Below are 23,650 nucleotides of genomic sequence, written 5' to 3'. Positions count from 1 at the left end.
TTGTTCACAAGTGAGGGAAGAATGGAACGGGAGATCGACAGGCGGCTCGATGCAGCATCTGCAGTGATGCGGACTTTGTATCGGTCCCTTGTGGTGAAGAAGGAGCTCAGTCGAAAGGCGTAGCTCTCAATTTACCGGTCGATCTACGTTCCTACCCTCACCTGTGGTCAAGAGCTGTGGGTCGTGATCCCGGATATAAGCGACCAAAATTAGTTTCCTCCGCAGGGTGTCCGGGCTCGCTCTTAGAGATAGGGTGAGAAGCTCAGTCATCCGGTAGGGGCTCAGAGGAGAGCCGCTGCTCCTCCGCATTGAGAGGAGCCAGGATACCTACTGGACGCCTCCCCGGTGAGGTGTTCCGGGCATGTCCCAGCGGGAGGAGACCCCGGGGACGACCCAGGACACGCTGGAGAGACTACGTCTCTTGGCTGGCCTGGGAATGCCTCAGGATATCCCCGTAAGAGCTAGAGGAAGTGCTTGGGGAGGGAAGTTTGGGCTTCCCTGGTAAAGCTACTGCCCCCGCAACCTGATCTCGGATAAGCGGAAGAAAATGGATGGATGGATTATTTTGTGGACCCCCAAGTTATGGCTCGTCGACCCCAGTTTGAGAACCACTGCTTTATGCAACTGTATTAGCCAACTGAGATTATCGAAACTCACAATGTATATCTCCCCCTTCTCTAGAACTGCAGGTCTCATCCACCATCAGCCTCCAAGAGGCTTTTGATAAATTGATTCCTGTCTCTTCTGGTATCATTGACCAGCTCAGCATCCTGCCTAGCAAAGAGGAACCCATTAAGGTTGAAGTTAATGCAAGAATACTTATATATATATATATATATATATATATATATATATATATATATATATATATATATATATATATATATATACACACACACACACACACACACACACACACACACACACACAAGTGTTTTACGTTTTAATATCCACTGGAATATAATTACGTTGCCTTCCATTAAAATGCTCATGTTTTCCTCCTTCAGGTGACGGCTAGTGTGTACATCCCCTCCCAGGGTCGACTAGTGTGTGGAAGAGAAGATGGCAGCATTATTTTGGTTCCTGCTACTCAGACTGCCATTGTTCAGTTGCTACAGGGAGAACACATGCTTAGAAGAGGTGAGAAGCAAGAGAGATAATTGGGAGCCCTTTTAGACTGCTCACACTTGACTTGAATGACACTTGGTTGATTGCAAACCTCTGCCAAGGACAATCACTACTAATTTGGAACTTCATAGATGCCCAGCTGGGTCTTCTCCGGGCACCCCAGTTTCCTCCCACATCCCAAAAACATGCGTGGTAGGTTGATTGAAGACTCTAAATTGCCCGTAGGTATGAATGTGAGTGTGAATGGTTGTTTGTTTCTATGTGCCCTGTGATTGGCTGGCGACCGGTTCAGGGTGTACCCCGCCTCCCGCCCGAAGATAGCTGGGATAGGCTCCAGCAGCCCGCAACCCTAGTGAGGATAAGCTATAAAGAAAATGGATGGATGGATGGATAGAAGCTCAGCTCCTGCATATGTCTGTATTTTGTCTTTAGGAAATTCTTCCTTGGTCCATGTCCTACCCATCCTCCCCACATTCTGTGGCAATCCTTAGTTTTCAGGTAATTGTGTTAAGCCTAACCATAACAAAAGCATTGATTATAACATAATATTCTTGGCAGATGTAATAGCCGTTTTTCTTCATTAACTCCTCTCAAATCTAAGGTCTCTATTAGGAAAGGCAACAATTCTACCTTTCTAAACTTTGTTTACACATTCTCTGCAGGATGGCCACCCCACCGTACACTCCGAGGTCATAGGAATAAGGTGACATGTGTCCTGTATCCGTACCAGATATCTCCTCGCTACGACCAGCGCTCTTTGGTGTCAGGAGGGGTAGACTTCTCTGTCATTGTGTGGGACATTTTCACTGGAGAGATGAAGCACATTTTCTGCGTCCATGGAGGAGAGATTACTCAGCTCATTGTCCCACCAGAAAACTGCAGTGTGAGTCCTTCAGTTAATTTTTTGTTCCATAAGATACAGACCCATGCTTTTCAGTCTCCCCATGATAATATAGAAAATAAATTGTCTTTAAAGTGCTTAATATTTTAAGCTTTCTACTTCTTTATCCCCCATATTTCTGTTTGCCTTTAAAATTAATGAATGGTCTTCTGAGGGTCATTGTTAATGTAGTGGTTCAACTACTGACTTTCATGCAGCTGCCACTGGTTCGGTTTCTGCTCATAACCCATGTAAAACGGCCACGAATCAAACCCATGCTGTCTACAAAAAAGGCAGCAGCATATACCACTACCAGTGTAGTCTTAAACAGGAAAGTGGTATTTGACATACTTGGCAAATAAAGAGGGTTCTGATTCTGAAAAAAAGGATCTCGTCCACGGTCCGACGTTAAGCCTTTTTGAGTGGTGGCCCTGTCGGGTCACCATGAGCCAAGTTGAGGTGGCCCTGTCAGAACTTGTACTGGCCCCATATATTCCAGATAAAATACCTTGTTTTTGTGATTTTGCATTTAAACCACTTTAAGAAATTATTATTACAATTGCATTCATGGCAATGACTCTGGACGAACCTCACTAAAATCAAGGCATTGTAATTGCAAAAATTAATAATAATGCTGAAAAGAATAAATCAATTAAAAAATTGAAATATTTACTTAGCACTGACATTCCAAAAACTTAACTTCAAATATAACGTAAAAGAACAACCAGAAAATAAATTAGTAAGAAGTACAATAATAATATATTAAAATAATAGAAATTGGAAATAATAGAAAACCGAAGAAAAATGAATACATTCATGGCTAAAATTGTCCCAACTGACCTAAAACAGGAAAAGTTTGGTCTGATTTCATGTCACAGTCAGGAAAAAGCACGTCTTTTTATACAGTCAAAGACTGTATCTGTTGCTCCTGCTGTGTGCGCCTTGGCCTCTTAGGGGCAGTGTTTTCCAATGCATGAATGGAGCTACTCATTTACTGTAAGCTAAGAAAGAGTAGAAGAAGAAAGTCATAACATAATGTCATTAATACACTCGTTTTTCACAGATTAGGAAGAATATATGCCTGTGAGATTTGTTATATTACCCGCCTGTACGTGTTACTACGGCGTTTGTGTGAATATTTGTTATTTGAAGGTAAATCCCTCCAGTGACCAAATGCTCATATTAGCTAGCCTGTCAATAGGGTTTTCCATTGACTGTTAATTAATGTATCTGGTAATTTTTATAACGATATATATATTTTTTGTGCGCTTAGTTTAACAGGTAACTCCAATTAGGGTGTTAATAAACATTTGAAAGCATGCTCAGTGATGGCAGATTAACATTTTACAGGCTGCAAAATACGAGCTGGTGTATGAGGCTCCCGGCGTTAGCTTTGGTTATCGTCTTGAGGCTCACCCAAATTTGTGCACGCTTATCCAGTCAGACGGTGCTGGTCGCAGTTTATCCTTGTCATCACATCATCCTGTCTTGGATGGGATGTTTCAGTGATACACAAATTTCAGACTGACACTGAAAATCCAGTTTTCGGTGACTCCGAAATGTGTACTGGCCCAGATGAGCCAGTATCGACTGACCCTTTCCAAATTAAAGTTAGAATATCATTGAAAAGTTTATTTATTTCCATATTTCCATTCAAAAAGTTAAGCTGTCATAGATTATTGATTCAGGCCCCACAATTTAAACAATTTCAAGTATTTATTTGTTTATTTTTACATAATTTGGGCTTCCAGCTCATAAAACTCACGAAATCAGTAATTAAAAAAAAATTACGAAAAAAAAAGAAAAGACATTAGGGTCACATTAAATCAATCAAAATATAGTACTTTCAAAATAATATGTTAATCTTCAATACTTGGTTGGGAATCCCTTTGCTATAATTAGTGCCTCTATGCGCCGTGGCATTGATGCAATCAGCCTGTGGCATTGCCTGGGAGTTATGGAAGTCCGATTTCTTCGTTTTTGGGTCTGGTGCCCCTCATTTTCCTCTTGATGATACACCAAAGATTCTCAATGGGGTTTAGATCCAGCCAGTCAAGCACTGTGATGGCATAGGCATCAAACCAGGTTTTGGTGCTTCTGGTGGCATGGGCAGGGGCCAGGTCCTGCTGGAAGATTAAATCTGCATCTCCATACAGATCCTCAGCAGAAGGAATCATGAAGTCCTCTAAAACATTCTGGTAGACTGTTGGGGTGACCTTGGATTTAAGAAAGCAGAGTTTACCAACACCTGCACTGGACATTGCACCCCAAATCATGACTGACTGGATATTTAACACTGGACCTCAAGCAGCTTGGGTTCTGTTCTTCACCAATCTTCCTCCAAACCCTTGGACCTTGATTCCAGAATGAAAGGCACACTTTACTTTCATCGGAAGAGAGGACCTTGGACCACTGGACAAAAGTTATTCTTCTCCTTGGCCCAGTTGAGACGCTTCCTTTGTTGGCTCAGGCTCAGAAGTGGCTTGACCCAAGGAACCCGACAGTTGTAACCCATCTCCCGGATGCGTCTGAATGTGGTGTTTTTTTTGAAGCTGTGACTCCCGCCTCATTCCACTCTTTCAGGATCTCTGCTAGATTTTTGAATCTTCTCTGTATGATAATCTGCTAAGCCCACAGTCATCTCTTTTGCTGGTGCATCTTCTGCCACATTTTGTCCTTCCACTAAACATTCCATTTATATGCTGGGGCACAGTACTCTGTGAGCAGCCAACCTCCTTAGCTATGTAATTTTGTGGCTTACCCATCCTATGGAGGGTATCAATGCTGGTCGTCTGGCCAGTTGGCAAGTCTGCAGTCTTCCCCATATTGAGCCCAACTGAGACAATTGAACCAAACTGAAGCAATTTAATGACACCTGGGGAAACCTGTGCAGGTGCTTTGCGTTTAGTAGATGATTAGTGTGTGACGCTCAGTTTAAAACATCTATGGCCTGCAAAATTTGGGCTGATTTCTTCATAGTATTCAAATTTTTTAAATTCCTGATTTCATTGTTTTTATGAGCAGGTAGTCCAAATTATGTAATAATTAACAAATAAATTGTTTAAATCGGGGGCCCTGAATCTATAATCTATGAAAGTTTAACTTTTTGAATAGATTTATGGAAATAAATGAACTTTTCCATGATATTCTAATCTTTCGGAAAGGGTATGTATTTGTAGATGGTGGCACGACACAGCGGCGTAGTGGTCCCGGGGCCACTGGGCCACCGTTGATGTCAGACACTGTTGTCAATAATTGAAACAACTTTGGCCTTGTTTTCTCTGCAGACTCGGGTGCAACACTGCGTCTGCTCTGTTGCCAGCGACCACTCGGTTGGCCTGCTCAGTCTTAGGGAAAGGAAATGCATCATGCTTGCATCGCGGCACTTGTTCCCAATCCAAGTCATCAAGTGGCGCCCCACAGATGACTACCTTGTTGTTGGATGCTCTGATGGCTCTGTTTATGTCTGGCAGATGGATACAGGTGAGTGTTGTCTTACAGTGAAACCCTTTTAATCGCGAGTGATATGTTCCAGACAGTAGGTGAAAGTCGGCTATATAGAGAGACCATTTAAAACATTTTAAAAAATTGTTTCATCGCTTGCACACATTTTTCTTAGAGCCTGTTCTCACTCTCTAGCTCGCACAATTCACCAACAGAGAGGCAAAGCTATTTGTCACTTCGAGTTGTTTACTGTAAAATGGACACAAAACAGAAGAGGATTAAACCTGCAATCCACAGCTATTTTTGTTTAAAAAACAAAAAAAACAAAAGTAATTTTCACCCTTGCCACTACTAGAGGAGGTGGCCCAATGCTGATTAAGCCTGTCAGCTCCTGTAACATCTTGCTAAAATAATCATACAATAATAGCTCCGCGATTGGCTGGCGACCAGTTCAGGGGGTACCCTGCCTCTCACCCGAAGTCACCTGGGATAGGCTCCAGTAGTACGCCTGCGACCCTAGTGAGGATAGGCAGTATCGAAAATGGATGGATGGATGGATAGACAATAATTGCTGTGTAAATGAAGAATTGCAGCAAGCGAGCAACATCTACCTCTTTTTGAGGTAGATGTTGCCTCCCAGTTACTGTGTGGGTGGTCACGACCCAGCACGCCTCTCGTCCTTACTGGTCTGTTTTTATTGCTTTTGTTGATCCTTGTCTCATTTCTTTTTACGTGTTTGCACGTTAACTTGCTAGTGACCCAGCGATATGGTTCGTGAGAACATTTATCCACTTGATTATAACTTTGAGCATTATAATGCTGCTGCCGCTTCACCACCTATCACGACATGCAGTTTCTCCCTGCTGGCTCCCGCGCCAACCTGAATCTCCCTACAGACATTGAGCGTCGGTGAGATATAGCTGAGGTCCGGAGACGTGACACGAAAAGCATGATCGAGATGGGAAAAGAGGAAGCAGAGCAGGACAACAAGCAAAAAAAAAAGTATTCCATGTCCGCGAAGCGTCATTAAATTGCTTCAGTTTGGTTCAATTGTCTCAGTTGGGTTCACCATGGGGAAGACTGCAGACTTGACAACTGCCCAGAAGACCATCATTGATACCCTCCATAGGATGGGTAAGCCATAAAAGTTCATAGCTACGAAGGCTGGCTGTTCACAGAGTGCTGTGTCCAAGCATATCAGTGGATAGTCTAGTGGAAGGACAAAATGTGGCAGGAGAAGATGCACCAGCAAAAGAGATGATTGTGGGCTTCAGTGGATTATCAAACAAAGAAGATTCCAATTCTAGCAGAGATCCATAAAGAGCGGAATGAGGCGGGAGTCACAGCTTCAAAAACCACCACATTCAGATGCATCCGGGAGATGGGCTACAACTGTCTCGTTCCTCGGGTCACTTCTGAGCCTGAGCCAACGTAGGAAGCGTCTCAATTGGGCCATGGAGAAGAAGGACTGGACTGTTGGCCAGTGCTCTGAGGTCCTCTTTTCAGATTAAAGTAAAGCGTGCCTTTTATTTGGGAATAAAGGTCCAAGGGTTTGGAGGAAGGCGGGTGAAGAACGGAACCCAAGCTGCTTAAAGTCCAGTGTGAAATATCTAGTCAGTCATAATTTGGGGTGCAATGTCCAGTGCAGGTGTTCGTAAACTCTGCTTTCTTAAATCCAAGGTCACCACAACAGTCTATCAGAATGTTTTAGAGGACTTGATGATTCCTTCTGATGAGGATCTGTATGGAGATGCAGATTTCATCTTCCAGCAGGACCTGGCCCCTGCCCGTTCCGCCAGAAGCACCAAAACCTGGTTTGATGCCCATGCCATTACAGTGCTTGACACACTCGCCCTACGATGTTTCGACTTTACGACGCCGGTGCCTCGTCCGCCAATTTGTCCTAGCACCATAGTGTTTCTGCTTAGCTCGTGCATAGTGCTTGTCTGTGTTTGCGCACCGGGAGTATCTTTGCCTTTTTCGCCCTCCTTTTTTCACACTCTCAGCAGTAATGGTAAGTGCGGCATCTTAATTTTTTATTTTAATGTATTTTAGTTTCTTTATACAAAGTGTTAACCTTTCCTGCTATGGTTACCTGACCGTGGTTGGGAGGCGCAGGGGGTTAACTCCCTTCTCTCGTTGCACAGCTGAGAAGGCACAAAGTACCGATTTGCTGCTTTAATGGGTTTATTAGCTCCTCTGCACATTCAACGTCAACGGGTCCTCCGCTAATCGCTACTCTTCCCCGGTCGCCGTCACTACACTTGCTACTGTACACACTCACACCGGCGCGCACTCCTTCCTCCTTCGCAGTCCCGTCTCTCTCACACATCGACGCACACGCCCACACACACTGAACTTGCTGTCACAATTACGTGGGACAATATCTGTAACAGAAGTATTTCGCCGTAAAATTCTACTTTAATGGTGAAATCTGAGTGACGCGGAAAATCGGAACTCGTTCGTAAATCGAGGACTTCCAGTATTTTAGAATTATTCTTCAAACTGAATTTTGCTACTTCTGGAAATTATTTTAGTTCAACATATCACCTGGATGCCCTCACAGTTTAATGTGCATGTCAGCCTAAATGTAACTTTGGTTTGAATGTCGCTTTATACAACCCCGATTCCAATGAAGTTGGTACGCGATGTTAAACATAAATAAAAACGGAATACAATGATTTGAAAATCATGTTCAACCTATATTTAATTGAATATGCTACAAAGACAAGATATTCAATGTTCAAACTGATCAACCTTGTTGTTTTTAGCAAATAATCATTAACTTAGAATTTTATGGCTGCAACACGTTCCAAAAAAGCTGGGACAGGTGGCAAAAAAAGACAGAGAAAGTTGAGGAATGCTCATCAAACACCTGTTTGCAACATCCCACAGGTGTACAGGCTAATTGGGAACAGGTGGTTGCCATGATTGGGTATAAAAGGAGCTTCCCTGAATTGCTCAGTCATTCACAAGCAAAGACCTCTTTGTGAACAGGTGCGTGAGAAAATAGTCGAACAGTTTAAGGACAATGTTCCTCAACGTACAATTGCGAGGAATTTAGGGATTTCATCATCTACGGTCCATAATATCATCAAAAGGTTCAGAGAATCCGGAGAAATCACTGCATATAAGCGGCAAGGCCGACAACCAACATTGCATGTCGTGACCTTCGATCCCTCAGACGACACTGCATCAAAAACCGACATCAATGTGTAAAGGATATCACCACATGGGCTCAGGAACACTTCAGAAAACCAATGTCAGTAAATACAGTTCGGCGCTACATCCGTAAGTGCAACTTGAAGCTCTACTATGCAAAGCAAAAGCCATTCATCAATAACACCCAGAAAAGCCGCCGGCTTCTCTGGGGCCGAGCTCATATAAGACGGACTGATGCAAAGTGGACTAGTGTTCTGTGGTCCGACAAGTCCACATTTCAAATTTTTTAGGGGAAATTGTGGACGTCTTGTCCTCCGGGCCAAAGAGGAAAAGAACCATCAGGACTGTTATGGAAGCAAAGTTCAAAAGCCAGCATCTGTGATGGTATGGGGCTGTGTTAGTGCCAATGGCATGGGTAACTTGGACATCTGTGAAGGTACCATTAATGCTGAAAGGTACATACAGGTTTTGGAGAAACATATCCTGCCATCCAAGCAACGTCTTTTTCATGGACGCCCCTGCTTATTTCAGCAAGACAATGCCAAACCACATTCTGCACGTGTTACAACAGCGTGGCTTCGTAGTAAAAGAGTGCGGGTACTAGACTGGCCTGCCTGCAGTCCAGACCTGTCTCCCATTGAAAATGTGTGGCACATTATGAAGCGTAAAATACGACAACGGAGACCCCAGACTGTTCAACAGCTGAACCTGTACATCAAGCAAGAATGGGAAAGAATTCCACCTACAAAGCTTCAACAATTATTGTCCTCAGTTCCCAAACGTTTATTGAAGGTTGTTAAAAGAAAAGGTGATGTAACACAGTGGTAAACATGACCCTGTCCCAGCTTTTTAGGAACGTGTTGCAACCATAAAATTCTAAGTTAAACTTGGTTGTTTTTAGCAAATGATCATTCATCAGTTTGAACATTAAATATCTTGTCTTTGTAGTGTATTAAATTAAATATAGGTCGAACATGATTTGTAAATCATTGTTTTTAATTATGTTTCACACAACGTCCCAACTTCATTGGAATTGGGGTTGTAATTATTTCTCTCAGAAAGACTGTGTGTGTACGCGCGCGCGTGTGTGTGTTTGTGTGTGTGTGTGTGTGAGAGAGCGAGAGAGAAAGAGAGAGGCAGAGTGCAGTCAGAAAGGGAGACTTTCTGACTCTGAGTGTCTGTGAGGCATGCTACCATTACATGTCTGCTGCCTGAGTATATGCGCGCGCGCACACACACAGACAGACACTCACTCTATTTGACACACAGCATAATGGTGCCACTTCTCACTCAATACTTAAAGCCAATCCTGATAACAGGTCTGTCTGCAGCTAATGGGGTCTCCTCTAAACGTCTCTCTTTTGTAAGGGCAGAGGATTGTTGCAGCCAGAGAGAAGTGTTATCTGAATCACATTCAAGACAGTAAATGATGATAGTGAGCATTATGATGAGCTAAATCGAGGTATGGGTGCTGAAATAAAATTCGGTATTGATAGAAACAAAGGATTGATAGAGATGGATAACTATAACAGATAACAACAGTGTGAGACAGGAATGAGGTGAGAGAAACACAAACAACAGACACAAGAAAGTTTCCCCTACTACAATGATTATTGGATTAAAATTAACAAATATACAACCCAAAAGTACACTAGACTGGCTGAAAAGATACTCAAATGTTTTTGATCCAACAATCATTTTAGGTATATAAATCCAAAATCACTGCAATCTAAATTTCTACCCAGGATTCTGTCTTTGCATAACTGGATAGAAAATGATCCCGTATGTTGGTAAACAAGGGTCTTCATCTTCTTATGTTTTCAATGTTCTGTTAAGCTTCCTGAATCTACAGTAAGTCTCTTTGGTTTGTTATAATCTTATTTAATGTTTGCAGGGGCCCTGGATCGCTGTGTGATGGGTATAACTGCTGTAGAGATTCTCAATGCCTGTGATGAGTTGGCTCCGGCCACTGTGGACGCCTTGAGCCATTCGGCAGTGAACCTGAAGCAGGCAATGACTCGCCGGAGCCTGGCGGCACTAAAGAACATGGCTCAGCACAAACTGCAAACACTTGCCACCAATCTGCTGGCGGCAGACAATGCTGACAAGGTACGGTTACATTTCAATAAAGTACAGCAGAGTAGGAACTTGGGAGTAATTAGTATTGTACAGTAATTAGACTGGCATTCAGACAATTAGCAGATAGTATACTGATCATTTAGATTTGTTCCAATACTAAATGTGCAAAATCCTTACCTTTTCAACACCTATTAACGTTGCTCAAAATCTATTTATATGTAAATGTACAGTATTCAAACCTAGAAAAAAAGTCTACTTTTTTAGGACGTTTTGGTTTGTTTCGTTGAAATAGACATTCCCACCTTTTCAACTGACATTTCTTCTTGTAAAGTTTTTTCAATACTTTTAGACGAGAAATTGGGACTGCGATTTCACTTACCGTATTTACACGACCACAAGGCGCACCGTATTAAAAGGCGCAGTGTCAGTTACGGGGTCTATTTCTGTATTTAACACATACATAAGGTGCACCGTGGCGGCACGGTGACCGACTGGTTAGAGCGTCAGCCTCACAGTTCTGAGGACCCGGGTTCAATCCCCGGTCCCGCCTGTGTGGAGTTTGCATGTTCTCCCCGTGCCTGCGTGGGTTTTCTCCGGGCACTTCGGTTTCCTCCCACATCCCAAAAACATGCATGGTAGGTTGATTGAAGACTCTAAATTGCCCGTAGGTGTGAATGCGAGTGTGAATGGTTGTTTGTTTGTATGTGCCCTGCGATTGGCTGGCAACCAGTTCAGGGTGTACCCCGCCTCCTGCCCGATGATAGCTGGGATAGGCTCCAGCACGCGCGCGACCCTAGTGAGGAGAAGCGGCTCAGAAAATGGATGGATGGATGCACCGTATTATTGGGCGCAGGCATGGTAAAACATAGGCTAGCTTAAAACATATGCTAGCATGCATAAACGTCCACATGCTGTCCTCAGTCACGTCCGCCTTTCCTCTATATAAGCAGCGTGTCTGCAGGAAATGCTCCCAGTCAGTCAAGCGGCGCGCTCATCAAAGTCACACAACAACATTTACAGATTTTGGAACTCTGCACACACAAGGCGAGCCGCATTATAAGGCGCCCCATCCATTTTGGAGATGATTTAAGACTTTTAAGTGCGTCTTATGGTTGTGAAAATACGGTAGTTCATTGATTGTTACTCCATTTCGAAACAATGAAAACGCTCGCCCTGCGCTGTTAAAGAGATTTCAATTTGGTATGTGAATCCAACACATTGCTCTCTCCCCAGTAGTTGATGCTCATGCAGAGCAGCTACAAGTTATCATGTTTGTACATAGAGGTCCAGGTTGAAACTTTGAACTAGCCATTCAACCGTGAGAGTATTGAACTTTGCAGTGGAATTGAACACCGTGGGTGTGTAAAAGTAAACCTGACAGTTTAATGAAGAAGTTTAAGGCAAACAGCCATCATATACACATGTATATCAAGTAGAGTATATAGAGTTGTGTTCATTATAAGTATACATCCCCAGGCAGAATTTTTGAAATATTGTTTTTTTTAAATACGACTGATGACTGAACAACAACCAGCATTATTTTTTTTATGGTTGTGTTTTATTTAATGATAATGCTTTTCTGAAAGCTGACAGTTTAATTTGAATCCCATTAAAATAAAATGTGTTTCACCTGGCCCTTCATGTTTTCTTTAAAGTATTGTGCCCACGTGTAGCGTATATTGGTTTTGGACAAAAACGTAATTAATTTTGGACAAAGAATAAGCCAGAGGTTAACGCCTGCGTTACTTCCGGTTTAGTTTGATTTACGTTTAGCATTAGAATCAAACTCTCTGTCTCGTAAAGGGGAACCACGTCTCTTTTTAGACGTGTAAAATTGAGGAAAACGGGATGAAAAACCTTCATCAGTCTCATAATCTAGAAGGCTGCTACATTTATGAAATACGAGTCTTTGATTACAGAGGTTTATTATTAACTCGAAACACATGCAAAACACAAGAAGTGGAATTTTATAGATTTAATTATATCTAAACGGAAATCTTCACGGAGGGATTTAACTACAGAACAAAGGACAGGCAAACATTGGTAACAGAAAGAAAAATAGGCATACCAAAAGGGAAATAGGACTTCGTGTTGCTGGGCTAAAAATGAAAATGTGACCGTGAAATGAGTTGAGGCATAGCGAGAGAGAGCAAAGTTGGGATTTGCATGAAGATAGTATTTTCCCCAAAATTATAAGGAACTAATCTTATACATTCTGACAACCATTGTTGTGTTACTCAAGACTGTAGATCTGCTGGTCTATGGGGGATGGTTTTTCTCTTTGCATCTTAGGAGAACTGAGGCAGTTTTGTTTGAAGAAAAAAGGATGCACAAAATAAAACAAAAACAGGCAGGAGAAGAAAAAGGGAAGTTGTTCATCACGCTTTCGGTGGGAGAATACGACCGTTCCTCCTCCTGACTTTTTCGGGATCCGCTGGCACATCAGATAGCTCACGCTTGGCTGGGAGTGTACCTGGTACTCTTAGTAGTCGCTGCTCTGATTGCCTAGTGGTGACCCACGTAGGCCGGAAAGCCAAGTCTACATCCCAGGTTCGTGTTGGCCAAACTACGTGTTCGAACAAAGAAAAGGGGAGGGGGGAGAGCTGTGCCTAGGTAACCCTCAGCATGAAGGACAGGAGCCAAGAAGCCAGAGACAACAGAGAAGAGGAGGCGCGAGTTCAATACCCAGGGGGCATGTCTAAGAGACGGGGAAACTGGAGAAGACCACGCCCATTGACTTGAATTTTGGTCTACAATTAAGCCATAAAAATTATGTAAAAATCATATATTAATATAAAATACTCCCAACTTTGTACTCTTACTCATTGATCAAGCATAATGAATGAATGTTTAAACTTTAGTCTTATTATTCAATCCAACATTTCGTACTGTTCGGCATCAAATCAAGACGAACAGTTCTCAAGGTTTCGCAGCTGAACCTGTAAAGGTGACACAGACACCAAGGCATACATTTGGAATATTACTGCAGGGTTCGTAAAATATCAAAACAGACATTTATCTTCAGTTAAAGAAACTTCGAATGAGAGTTCACAGGTTTGCAGTAACTCTCAACCGCCAGTGGGTGTCATCTGCATTCCAGTGGACAGAGAATCTCCCAACCTTTTGGTTACTATCAGTTCTCCACATCAAAAGGGTATTTGATGACTGGAATCCAGATTTGTTGGGGAGCTGTTAATTAGTTTAAGGTCCTGGTAAGATAAATTAAGGATTCTTGTGGTCGTCTTGCGCAGTGAGGCAGCTTGGAAGAATGCCGTTTATCAAGTTGTTAGGGTGGTGGGGGGTTGCTCTGACAAGTCACTAGACACATCTTCACAGAAGCTGATGTAGGCTGTAATAGTGTCCGTATATTCATCCAAGCTGCCAGATGAAGTTTCAAAGACACTCCAGTCTGTGCCGTCTAAACACCCTTGAAGTTCTATCTTAGCTTCATTCGTCCACCTCTTTACTGTTTTCACCACAGGCTTTGTTTGCACTTTTAAGTTTGTGCCTGTATGTTGCTCTTAAGTGAAAAACAGTGACCGTGATCAGATGGGCCCAAAACTGCATGGAGAATAGCACGGTACGTGTCCTTGAGCGTGGTATAGCAGTGGTCTAGAATGTTGCTTTCCCTGGTGACTTTACCAGTCAATTCATGGTTCAAAAATGTTCAAGGAGTTCATGGTTGAGTTTTTCTTTGTTAAAGTCCCCAAGAATAATGAGGGGTGAATGTGGGTGCTTTTTTTTGCTTACTTGGTCAGCCAGCATTTGCAGGGCTCAGTTTGTGTTAGCCTGTGGGGGATGTAAACACCAGCGAGTGTGATTGAAGCAATCTCGCGTGGCGACTACAGTTCAAAAACAGCGACTCCAAGTCTGCGCTGCAATGTGTGCTGAGCTCATTAGTACACAATTTTCAGAGCTACAAAATGTAATGGAATGTCTGTATTTTGTTATGGAACATACTGAATGTTGACTTGTTACGGCCGTAACACTGATTGTTCCGGATAATGGGGGGGGGGGGGGAAATGCAGCTTCTGACATTACCAGCGCGGCCACATTGTACAGATGGTGCATGCTATTTTAATACGCCCCCCTGACTGCCAAGGCGCGTAGGCAAATGTTCTCTTTGCGTCCAGTGTCAATGCAATGGTAAGTCTCCATGGTAGCGAATCAGCTACACTTCTTAACATGCTTCTTACAAAAGTGTCACGAAGGGACGACGAGGAGTGGATAGGTGAAGAGCATGTCAAAGCCATGCTCATTGCTAAGCTATAGTTACAAACTGTTGCAAAACATTGAAATAAGTGATTTGGTGAAACAACACCCTATGTGACGAGTCCTTCTACCAATATACTCACTGTCTCTCCTCTGGATGCATCCAAGCCATCGAAGTCTGCTCTCTCTCACTTTGACTCCAAAACATCTAACCTTAGCTGTCCCTCTGAAGAGTGCATTTCTAATTTTATCCAACCTGGTCACTCCTAGAGCAAACCTCAACATCTTCCTTTCCGCCACCTCCAGCTCTGCTTCCTTGTCTCTTCAGTGCCACTGTCTCTATTCCGTACATCATGGCTGGCCTCACCACTGTCTTATAAACTATACCCTTCATCCTAGCAGAGACTCTTCTGTCACATAACACACCTGACACCTTCCTCCACCCGTTCCAGCCTGCTTGAACCCCTTTCTTCACTTCCTTACCACACTCACCATTACTCTGGACTGTTGACCCCAAGTATTTAAATTCCTCCACCCTTGCTATCTCTTCTCCCTGTAGACTCACTCTTCCCCCTCCACCCCTCTCATTCATGCACATATATTCTGTCTTACTTTGGCTCATCTTCATTCCTCTCCTCTCCAGTGCATGCCTCCATCTTTCTAACTGTTCCTCCACCTGCTCCCTGCTTTCACTGCGGATCACAATGTCATCTGCAAAATCATGGTCCACGGGGATTCTCGGAAGGGGCTCAGGGCTGATCCCTGATGCAGTCCAACCTCCACCTTAAACTCCTGTCACACCTGCAGCACACCACACCACTGTTCTGCTGCCCTCATACATGTCCTGTATTATTCAAACATTCTTCTCTGCCACTCCAGACTTCTGCATGCAGTACCACAGTTCCTCTCTGGGTACTCTGTCATAGGCTTTCTCTAGATCCACAAAGACACAACGCAACTCCTTCTCACTTTCTCTGTACTTTTCCATCAACATCCTCAAGGCAAATAATGCATCTGTGGTACTCTTTCTAGGCATGAAACCATACTGTTGCTCGCAAATACTAACTTCTTTCCTGAGTCTAGCCTCCACGACTCTTTCCCATAACTTCATTGTGTGGCTCATCAACTTTATTCAATAGTTCCCACAGCTCTGCACATCACCCTTGTAACTTCCCCCTTACTAATCATTGCCACTTCCTGGTCCTCCACACTTGCGTCTTCTCCTCTTCCTTCTCTGTCATTTTCCTCATTCATCAACTCCTCAAAGTATTGTTTCCATCTATACAGCACGCTGCTGGGCTGGCTCCAGTCAACACATTTCCATCTCTATCCTTAATCACCCTAACCATCATCCTTCCCATCTCTATCCCTCTATCTGGCCAACCTGTATAAATCCTTTTCTCCTTCTTTAGTGTCCAACCTGGCATACATGTCATCAAATGCCTCTTGTTTGGCCTTTGCCACTTCTACCTTCACCCTACGTCGCATCTCAGTGTATTCCTTTCTCCTGTCCTCGGTCCTCTCAGTGTCCCACTTCTTCTCCTTGTATGATTTCCTGTTCTGTGAGGTTCCACCACCATGTCTCCATCTCTCCTTTCCTGCCAGAAGATACACCAAGTACTCTCATGCCTGTCTCTCTGACCACCTTGGCTGTAGTGGTCTAGTCTTCTGGAAGCTCCTCCTGTCAAAGAACCTGTCTCAGCTCTTCCCGAAAAGCCACACAACACTCTTCCTTTCTCAGCATCCACCCCATGGTTCTCTGCTCTGCCTTTGTCTTCTTAATCTTCCTCCCCACCACCAGAGTCATCTTACACACCACCATCCTATGCTGTCTAGCCACACTCTCCCCTATCACTACCTTACAGTCTGTAAACTCCTTTAGATTACATCGTCCGCACAAGATGCAATATACCTGCGTGCTTCTACCTCCACTCTTGTAGGTCACCCTATGTTCATGCCTCTTCTGGAAGAAAGTGTTCACTACAGCCATTTCCATCCTTTTTCCAAAGTTACCACCATCTGTCCCTCCAAGGTTCTTTCCTGGATGCTGTACTTACCCATCACTTCTTCATCACCCCTGTCCATTACAATCTGCACCAATCATGGCTCTCTCTCTGTCTGGGATGCTCAGAACTACTTCATCTAGCTCCTTCCAGAATTTCTCTTTCAACTCTCAGTCACATCTTACCTGTGGGGCATAGCTGCTAATCACATTATACATAACACCCTCAATTTCAAGCTTCAGCCTCATCACTCGATCTGATACTCCTTTCCCCCCCAAGACAGTCTTAGCTAACTCTTCCTTTAAAATAACCCCTACTCCATTTCTCTTCCCATCTATACCATGGTAAAATAATTTAAAGCCTACCCCTAAACTTGTAGACTTACTGCACCTGGTCCACCTGGTCTCCTGGACACACAATATATCAACCTTTGTCCTAATTATATCAACCAACTCCCGAGATTTTCCTGTCGTAGTCCCAACATTCAAAGTCCCCACATTGAATTCTAGGCTCTGTGCTTTCCTCCTCTTTTTCTCCCAAAGAACCCACTTTCCACCTCTCCTTCGTCTTCAACTTCAACCTACAGTAGCTGAATTTCCACCGGACCCCTGCAGGTTAACAGTGCTGGGGGCAGACGTTGTTAACCTGGGCCACAACCGATCCGATATGGAATTCTTTAGATGAACGCTCATATTTGTTTGGCAAAGTTTTAAGACGGATGCCCTTCCTGACGCAACCCTCTGCATTTATCCGGGCTTGTGACCAGCCTACAGTTTGCACTGGCTTGTGCCCCCCATTGGGCTGCATTAAAACACATACCTACTCATATTTAAGCATTCATTGTACCTGCTATACATGTTTTTGGAATGTGGGAGGAAACCGGCGTACCCGGAGAAAACCCATGCAGGCACGAGAAGAACATGCAAACTTCACAGAGGCAAGGCCGGATTTGAACCCAGGTCCTCAAAACTAACTCAGAACTAACCAGCCCTCCACCATGCTGCCCCTAATAGGCACTGCTGACTTTTGAAGTTTATTTGGGGGGAAAAATATTGCATTACACACGAGAAATTACTGTAACTTCCATTCCGACACTGTTCCCTCTGTGGCCGCGTCGATGCCTTCTCCATGCACCATAGAGTGCAGTCACTCTGCTGGTGAGTAACTCCGATTTATAAAAACAAAACAAAAAAACAACAAAAAAAAAACCTTGATTTATGAAAGTTGGCAGAAAAAGGTCTGGAGTGTACTCCCCAGTTCTTAGCAAGTCTTGCCTCATGTAAGGAAGTCACGTAATGTCTCCTAAGACGAACGAAAAAGACAAAAGCAAGGACACTACGTTACCGAGGCGTCCACCTTGTAGGCGCAGTCTTGGATTAAGGCCAAAATAATAATTGCGATTATTTTGATCCATATTGTAATCACGATTATTAGTCACGATTATTGTTGATGTTAGGGAAAAATATTGTATTTTTATTGCATTATTTTTCAACTCTGCACTTTTCAGTGCAAAATTAATAAGAATAAATGATAGAGGATACTAAATGAATACATGTTAGAGGAGAATAATAGTCAATGTAATGGGAGTTTTAATCACAAATTGCAACTTCATGCAAGCAAATACAGTTAATGCATAAAACGCTAAAACATTAGGCTGTAACTACTGACTTTTCATATGAAAATCCCCATCAGTAGAGTGAATTGTCAAGGAAGGGTGCGTCTCCGTTGTTCTGCTTGATTGATCAGTTGTGTCACAAACTGCAAAGAACTTGACAGTTGTGATTTCCCTCTGTATTTACTTTTAGTGTTTTTGTACTGCGGTCAGTCAAGCCAAAAAGTCAAACCAGCCGCTACGACGATTGTTAATAGTATCTTACCTTGACAAGCCCGCCGGCTCTCTACTAACGTCCTGAGATGGAAATAAAAGCTATTATTTTAAAGCACTTTCCATATGCAGCAGGGCCTCATTTTAAAAAATCACCGACGATCAGGCTCATTGAATTGTTGCAGCCAAAGTCACGCTTACATATCAATCAATTGTGAAGCCCATCTCCAAGAACTGGCGGCATGACTGGTTAGCACATCTGTTTCACAGGTCTGAGGAACGGGGTTCAAATCCTGGCCCCACCTGTGTGGAGTTTGCATGTTCTCCCCGTGCCTGCGTGGGTTTTCTCCAGGTACTCCGGTTTCCTCCCACATCTCAAAAACATGCGTGGTAGGTTGATTGAAGACTCTAAATTGTGAATGTGAGTGTGATTGGTTGTTTGTTTATATGTGCCCTGCGATTGGTTGGCGAACAAAGATAAGCTGGGATAGGCTCCAGCACGCCCGCGACCCTAGTGAGGATAAGCGGTACAGAAAATGGATGGATGGATGGATATCCAAGAACTTGACCTTTCGGAAAGCAGCGCTCTCAACAATTTCAAGAGAGATGCTGGTTGTTGTTGTTGTTTGTATATCGTTGCAACACTTTGAAACATAACAGTGTATTGAGGTCGCCCTAATTTTCCACCATAAAGTAGTTTTTGCTAGATCCAGAGTTAGCTAGATGGTATATGATACACGTCTGTTACAGAACTCATCATATGATGATGTGTTCCCAGTACTAGCCAGCATATAGCTGTTATTTTTTTATATAGTTAAAAATACAAAGTAGTTGACCACAAAGCAAGTCCCTGATACACACTCAGGACAAAAATATTGGAACACATACATAAACTTAACGATATGGACAATTTTAAAATTTGCTTATTTAAGGCCTTTTCTACAATCTCCATTCTAGTTTACCCTCAAGGTGTTCAATGAGTGTGAGTTTAGGCATCTGTGGAGGCCAGCAATGTTGTTTCACACCAAACTCATCCAAGCATGCCTTTGTGGGCCTAGCTTTCATTTATTGTGGCACAAATGCTGACACAAAACAAGATATTCTCCAGTCTGTTCAGCAGAGAATTGTCCAAAATGTCTGTTTGGGTCTCACACAACCCCTGATAATTTACTGATGAAGAGGTTGACCTTTTGTGCTTTGAAAACAAATTCTGGAAATTGTTCAGGAATACAGTGTTGTTTTCGGCTGCCTGTTATTATTGCACTCATTTACCTCGATGTACAGTTTGTTTTACCATAGGCTTTTTTCCTCTTCTGGGTTGTCCTTTATTTTCCTTTTGCTGGGTATCTTTTTCATATTCCTTCCACTGTATGTTTATTGGAGGTGGCTCCCTGGATTTTCCTCTTATAACACCTCATAATCACAGTTCTTTTCTGAAAAGGCCAGCGCACAACAGCTGCATTTTTCATGCCTTGCTCTATCAGAAATACATCAGTTTTTTGTTGTTGTTGTTTTTGCTGTTGCCTCCCACCCCAGGGTCATTTCTGTCATATAACTATAAACATCATGGGTCAAAACCATCCACCATCCCCCGTGTGAGTGGCTGTGTGTGCTCCCCTGCTGTGTGATGAAAGATGAAATGTCATACTATCAACACAAACACTACACCCAGTCAGCTGCAAGCCATCATCTGTGTTTACAGTTATACCTTTTATTCAGGGATAAGGAAGTCAATATGTGACTTTGAATTTGTCCTCTGGTATTTCTGCTGAACTGTGTTTTTGTTTTCTTTTTGTTTGAAGGAAGTACAGTATTGCTAGAGTTGGGAATAAGATAATCAATAGATTTATTTTTATTTTTTTGGTCTGGGTTTAATCATCTTATGGTTGATTATGCTGTTTTAGTTCTCTGTTACTGTCAAATGGACATGAGTTAGTCACATCATTGAAAATTAGTTTGAGCAAAGTGTGTAAACCTTGATTATGAGCTTGTTAAAAAAAATCAGTGTATAGTTGTATATTTATTGTATAGTTCAATTAATCTGTTAATCATACTGGCACACCATGTTGGTGGGACTTGAACCGTACTGTGTTTGGCTCTCCTTTTCTCAGAGCTTCACATTTTCACATTCTAAGTTGGAGTTTATTACAGTTTTTAACCTAAATAATAAATGATATCTCAGAGACACTTTCACACTAACTAGTTGGACATAATTCTCTTTTTGGATGTTTTCTCTGTCTGCTGTGTATCACAAGGACTCAGTAGGATAATGGGCCCATGCACAAATCATTTTTAAATAACTAATTCATTATAAGTCCCACCTATGCGCTTTTCACATGTTATCTAAAAGAATACTTTTTGATAACTTACCACATTTAACACCGATGTACTGTTTGGGTCAAATTTGACCCATTTTGACATTGAGCAGTGATTTAAAATACAATAAATATCTTTTTTTCACCCTGAAATGTAATAACTTTTCGTAAAATTAACCAAAATACACAAAAATGAAAATACTTAAAAATGTAATGCATTTGTGCTGGTGCTACAAAGTCTGTATACACTGGCTACTAAAATGGATTTTAGATTTACCAGTGTGTGTCAACCAAGCAGAAGTGTGGTAATGGTGGCAATGTTGAAACTGTACATGCTATGAATGTGTGGATTTTTTCCCCCATGAAACAGTGGTAGCATTGTTCGAGGGGGAACTTGGAAAACGTCCTGAGAACTGTCTGTTCCACCACATTTGCTCAGTTTCCTGCATACACCTGCAGCTGTTGATCTTTGAAGGGCCATGTGGGATTTTCAAAACAGTCAAAGAGTAAAACAGCATAAGAATGATCATACATCCTAAACATAAGGAACAGACATCCTACAGAGGTCAGAGAGAGTCATGGCACAGGTGGAGATCTGCAAGTACTGGCAATGTAAAAATAAAGTATCAATTGATTCATTAATCATCCATTTATTAATGTCAGAGTTATTCATACAATTTTTTTAAATATCTGTAATTCATCATTTGATATGCACACTAATTATGAGGATGTGCATGGAAAATGGATAATATTTGATTAAGTGTGTCATGACCGAGCTTTTTAAATGTGAACTATTGATTGTATTGTGACTTTTGATACCTAACCAACACGACATTACTACAATACCACAATAGAGTTTCTTCTGGTTTCTGGTGCACAAAATAAATACAATGAAAAAAGGCCATCAAAACCCAATTATGTATTCTTCATTTGTACGCGTCGTTATGTCCATACATGTGTGCAATAGGACCCTCCGCCTTTAGGTGGTAATGTTCATCCACTGGAACACACTGACTTTGACACAGGCACCAGGAAGAGAATGCTGTTTTATTTTTTTGTGTGTTCTTTCAGCCTAAAATAACTATTTTTTTTTAAAAAAATACATATTTTCATGGGTAATAACTGTATGATTGCTGATTTTACGGATTCATCATTTTCCGAATTCTGGGAAAAGAGAGTCTACTCGAGGTTGTGTGTGTATTGTGCCAGTTATGGTTTATGATTGTGAGTAAGCAATAAATAACATGCTTTTAAGACAACAGTACCTCCTCAAAATGTAATGGAAACAGTTTCTCGATTTGAGCATTTGTTTGGGGTTTTCAGACGAGTGACCGCAATATGGTCTTACTCATTTAAAGATTTATCTCCTATGTCTCACCTATTCACTGGTTTTACAAATATTAGATTTTTCAACCTTTTCCTTTTCTTTAGGGAAACCTACCCAAATACTCCCATAACGCACTGGTGGTCCAGGCAATGAAGACCAACCTCACGGACCCAGACATGCATGTGCTGTTCTTTGACGTGGAAGCAGTGATCATCCAGTTGCTGACAGAAGAAGCTCAGAGGCCAAATCCCATGCTGGTGTCCCCTGAGACGCTTCAGAAAAGCCAGGCTGGGGCTGACAAGGGAGGCTCTTTCCTGGCCAACAAGATCTTCAAGCAGGTCAGGAAGAGACGCGCAACAATCCAGAATTGTTAACATTTTACAGTTTCAACAATTTTATGTTTGACTTCTAGCTTAAAATTTCATGTTGAAATATCACATTTCTGTATATCAAGTAAACACATCATCTGTTTAAAATAGACTGGGGATATTGTCCATCCATCCATGCATTTTCTGAGCCGCTTAGCCTCACTAGGGTCGCGGGAGTGCTGGAGCCTATCCCAGCTATCATCGGGCAGGAGGCGGGTACACCCTGAACTGGTTGCCAGCCAATCGCAGGGATATTGTACAACAACTACAAAATACACAAGTAAAAGTGAACCTATGCCCATTTTAGCGAAACTGCTAATTCACAAGTGTACTGACCGCCACAATGTGCCAATTAAGGTGCATAAGTGCCAATTGGCTGCATATGAACTACATAGTTTAAGTGGCACTGCTTAGGTCTCATGAATCACCAAATACAAAGATGGAATGAATAAATGGATCTTAATCCAGACTAGTTGGAGCTACATATACTGTCTGGAGCAGACCTCTTACATCATACGACAAATAAGTACCTTGACCTTTAAAGACTTGGTTTAAAACACTTGTGTTGATGTGTATATATATAAAAAAAAAAAAAAAAAAAAAAATAGGTAAAGGAAACAATGAAGGAGACCATCAAGGAGCACCTGCTGGACGAAGATGAGGAAGAGGAGGAGGAGATGAGGAGGCGCGAGGAGAAATCAAAGTCTCTGAGTCTTCTAGAGTACAACCTGACAATGGACACAGCCAAACTCTTCATGTCCTGTTTGCATGCCTGGGGCCTAAACGAGCGGTTGGACGGTATCTGTCTGGAGAGACTCGGCATGCTCAGGCCACACTGCCCCATCTCTTTTGGCCTAATCTCCAGAGGAGGTCACATGTCCCTCATGCTGCCCACCTTTAAGGTATG

General features: G+C 42.5%; 1 protein-coding gene across 3 annotated transcripts in view; it reads left to right on the top strand.

Annotated features, from left to right (window-relative positions):
- Positions 1 to 23,650, top strand: part of LOC133489990 (WD repeat-containing protein 7) — a 104,794-nt gene that overhangs the window by 13,226 nt on the left and 67,918 nt on the right. For all 3 annotated transcript variants that reach the window (XM_061799389.1, XM_061799390.1, XM_061799391.1), the window contains exons 11-17: positions 682 to 797; positions 1,008 to 1,140; positions 1,791 to 2,011; positions 5,296 to 5,491; positions 10,509 to 10,723; positions 22,480 to 22,713; positions 23,352 to 23,645. In XM_061799389.1, the coding sequence (XP_061655373.1) occupies positions 682 to 797; positions 1,008 to 1,140; positions 1,791 to 2,011; positions 5,296 to 5,491; positions 10,509 to 10,723; positions 22,480 to 22,713; positions 23,352 to 23,645 (1,409 nt within the window). The remainder of the gene's footprint in view (positions 1 to 681; positions 798 to 1,007; positions 1,141 to 1,790; positions 2,012 to 5,295; positions 5,492 to 10,508; positions 10,724 to 22,479; positions 22,714 to 23,351; positions 23,646 to 23,650) is intronic.

Source organism: Phyllopteryx taeniolatus, chromosome 15 (assembly GCF_024500385.1).
Source record: "Phyllopteryx taeniolatus isolate TA_2022b chromosome 15, UOR_Ptae_1.2, whole genome shotgun sequence".
NCBI classification, from domain to species: domain Eukaryota; kingdom Metazoa; phylum Chordata; class Actinopteri; order Syngnathiformes; family Syngnathidae; genus Phyllopteryx; species Phyllopteryx taeniolatus.
The sequence above is the reverse complement of the archived record's forward strand: the minus strand, read 5'-3'. Positions and strand labels throughout refer to the sequence as shown.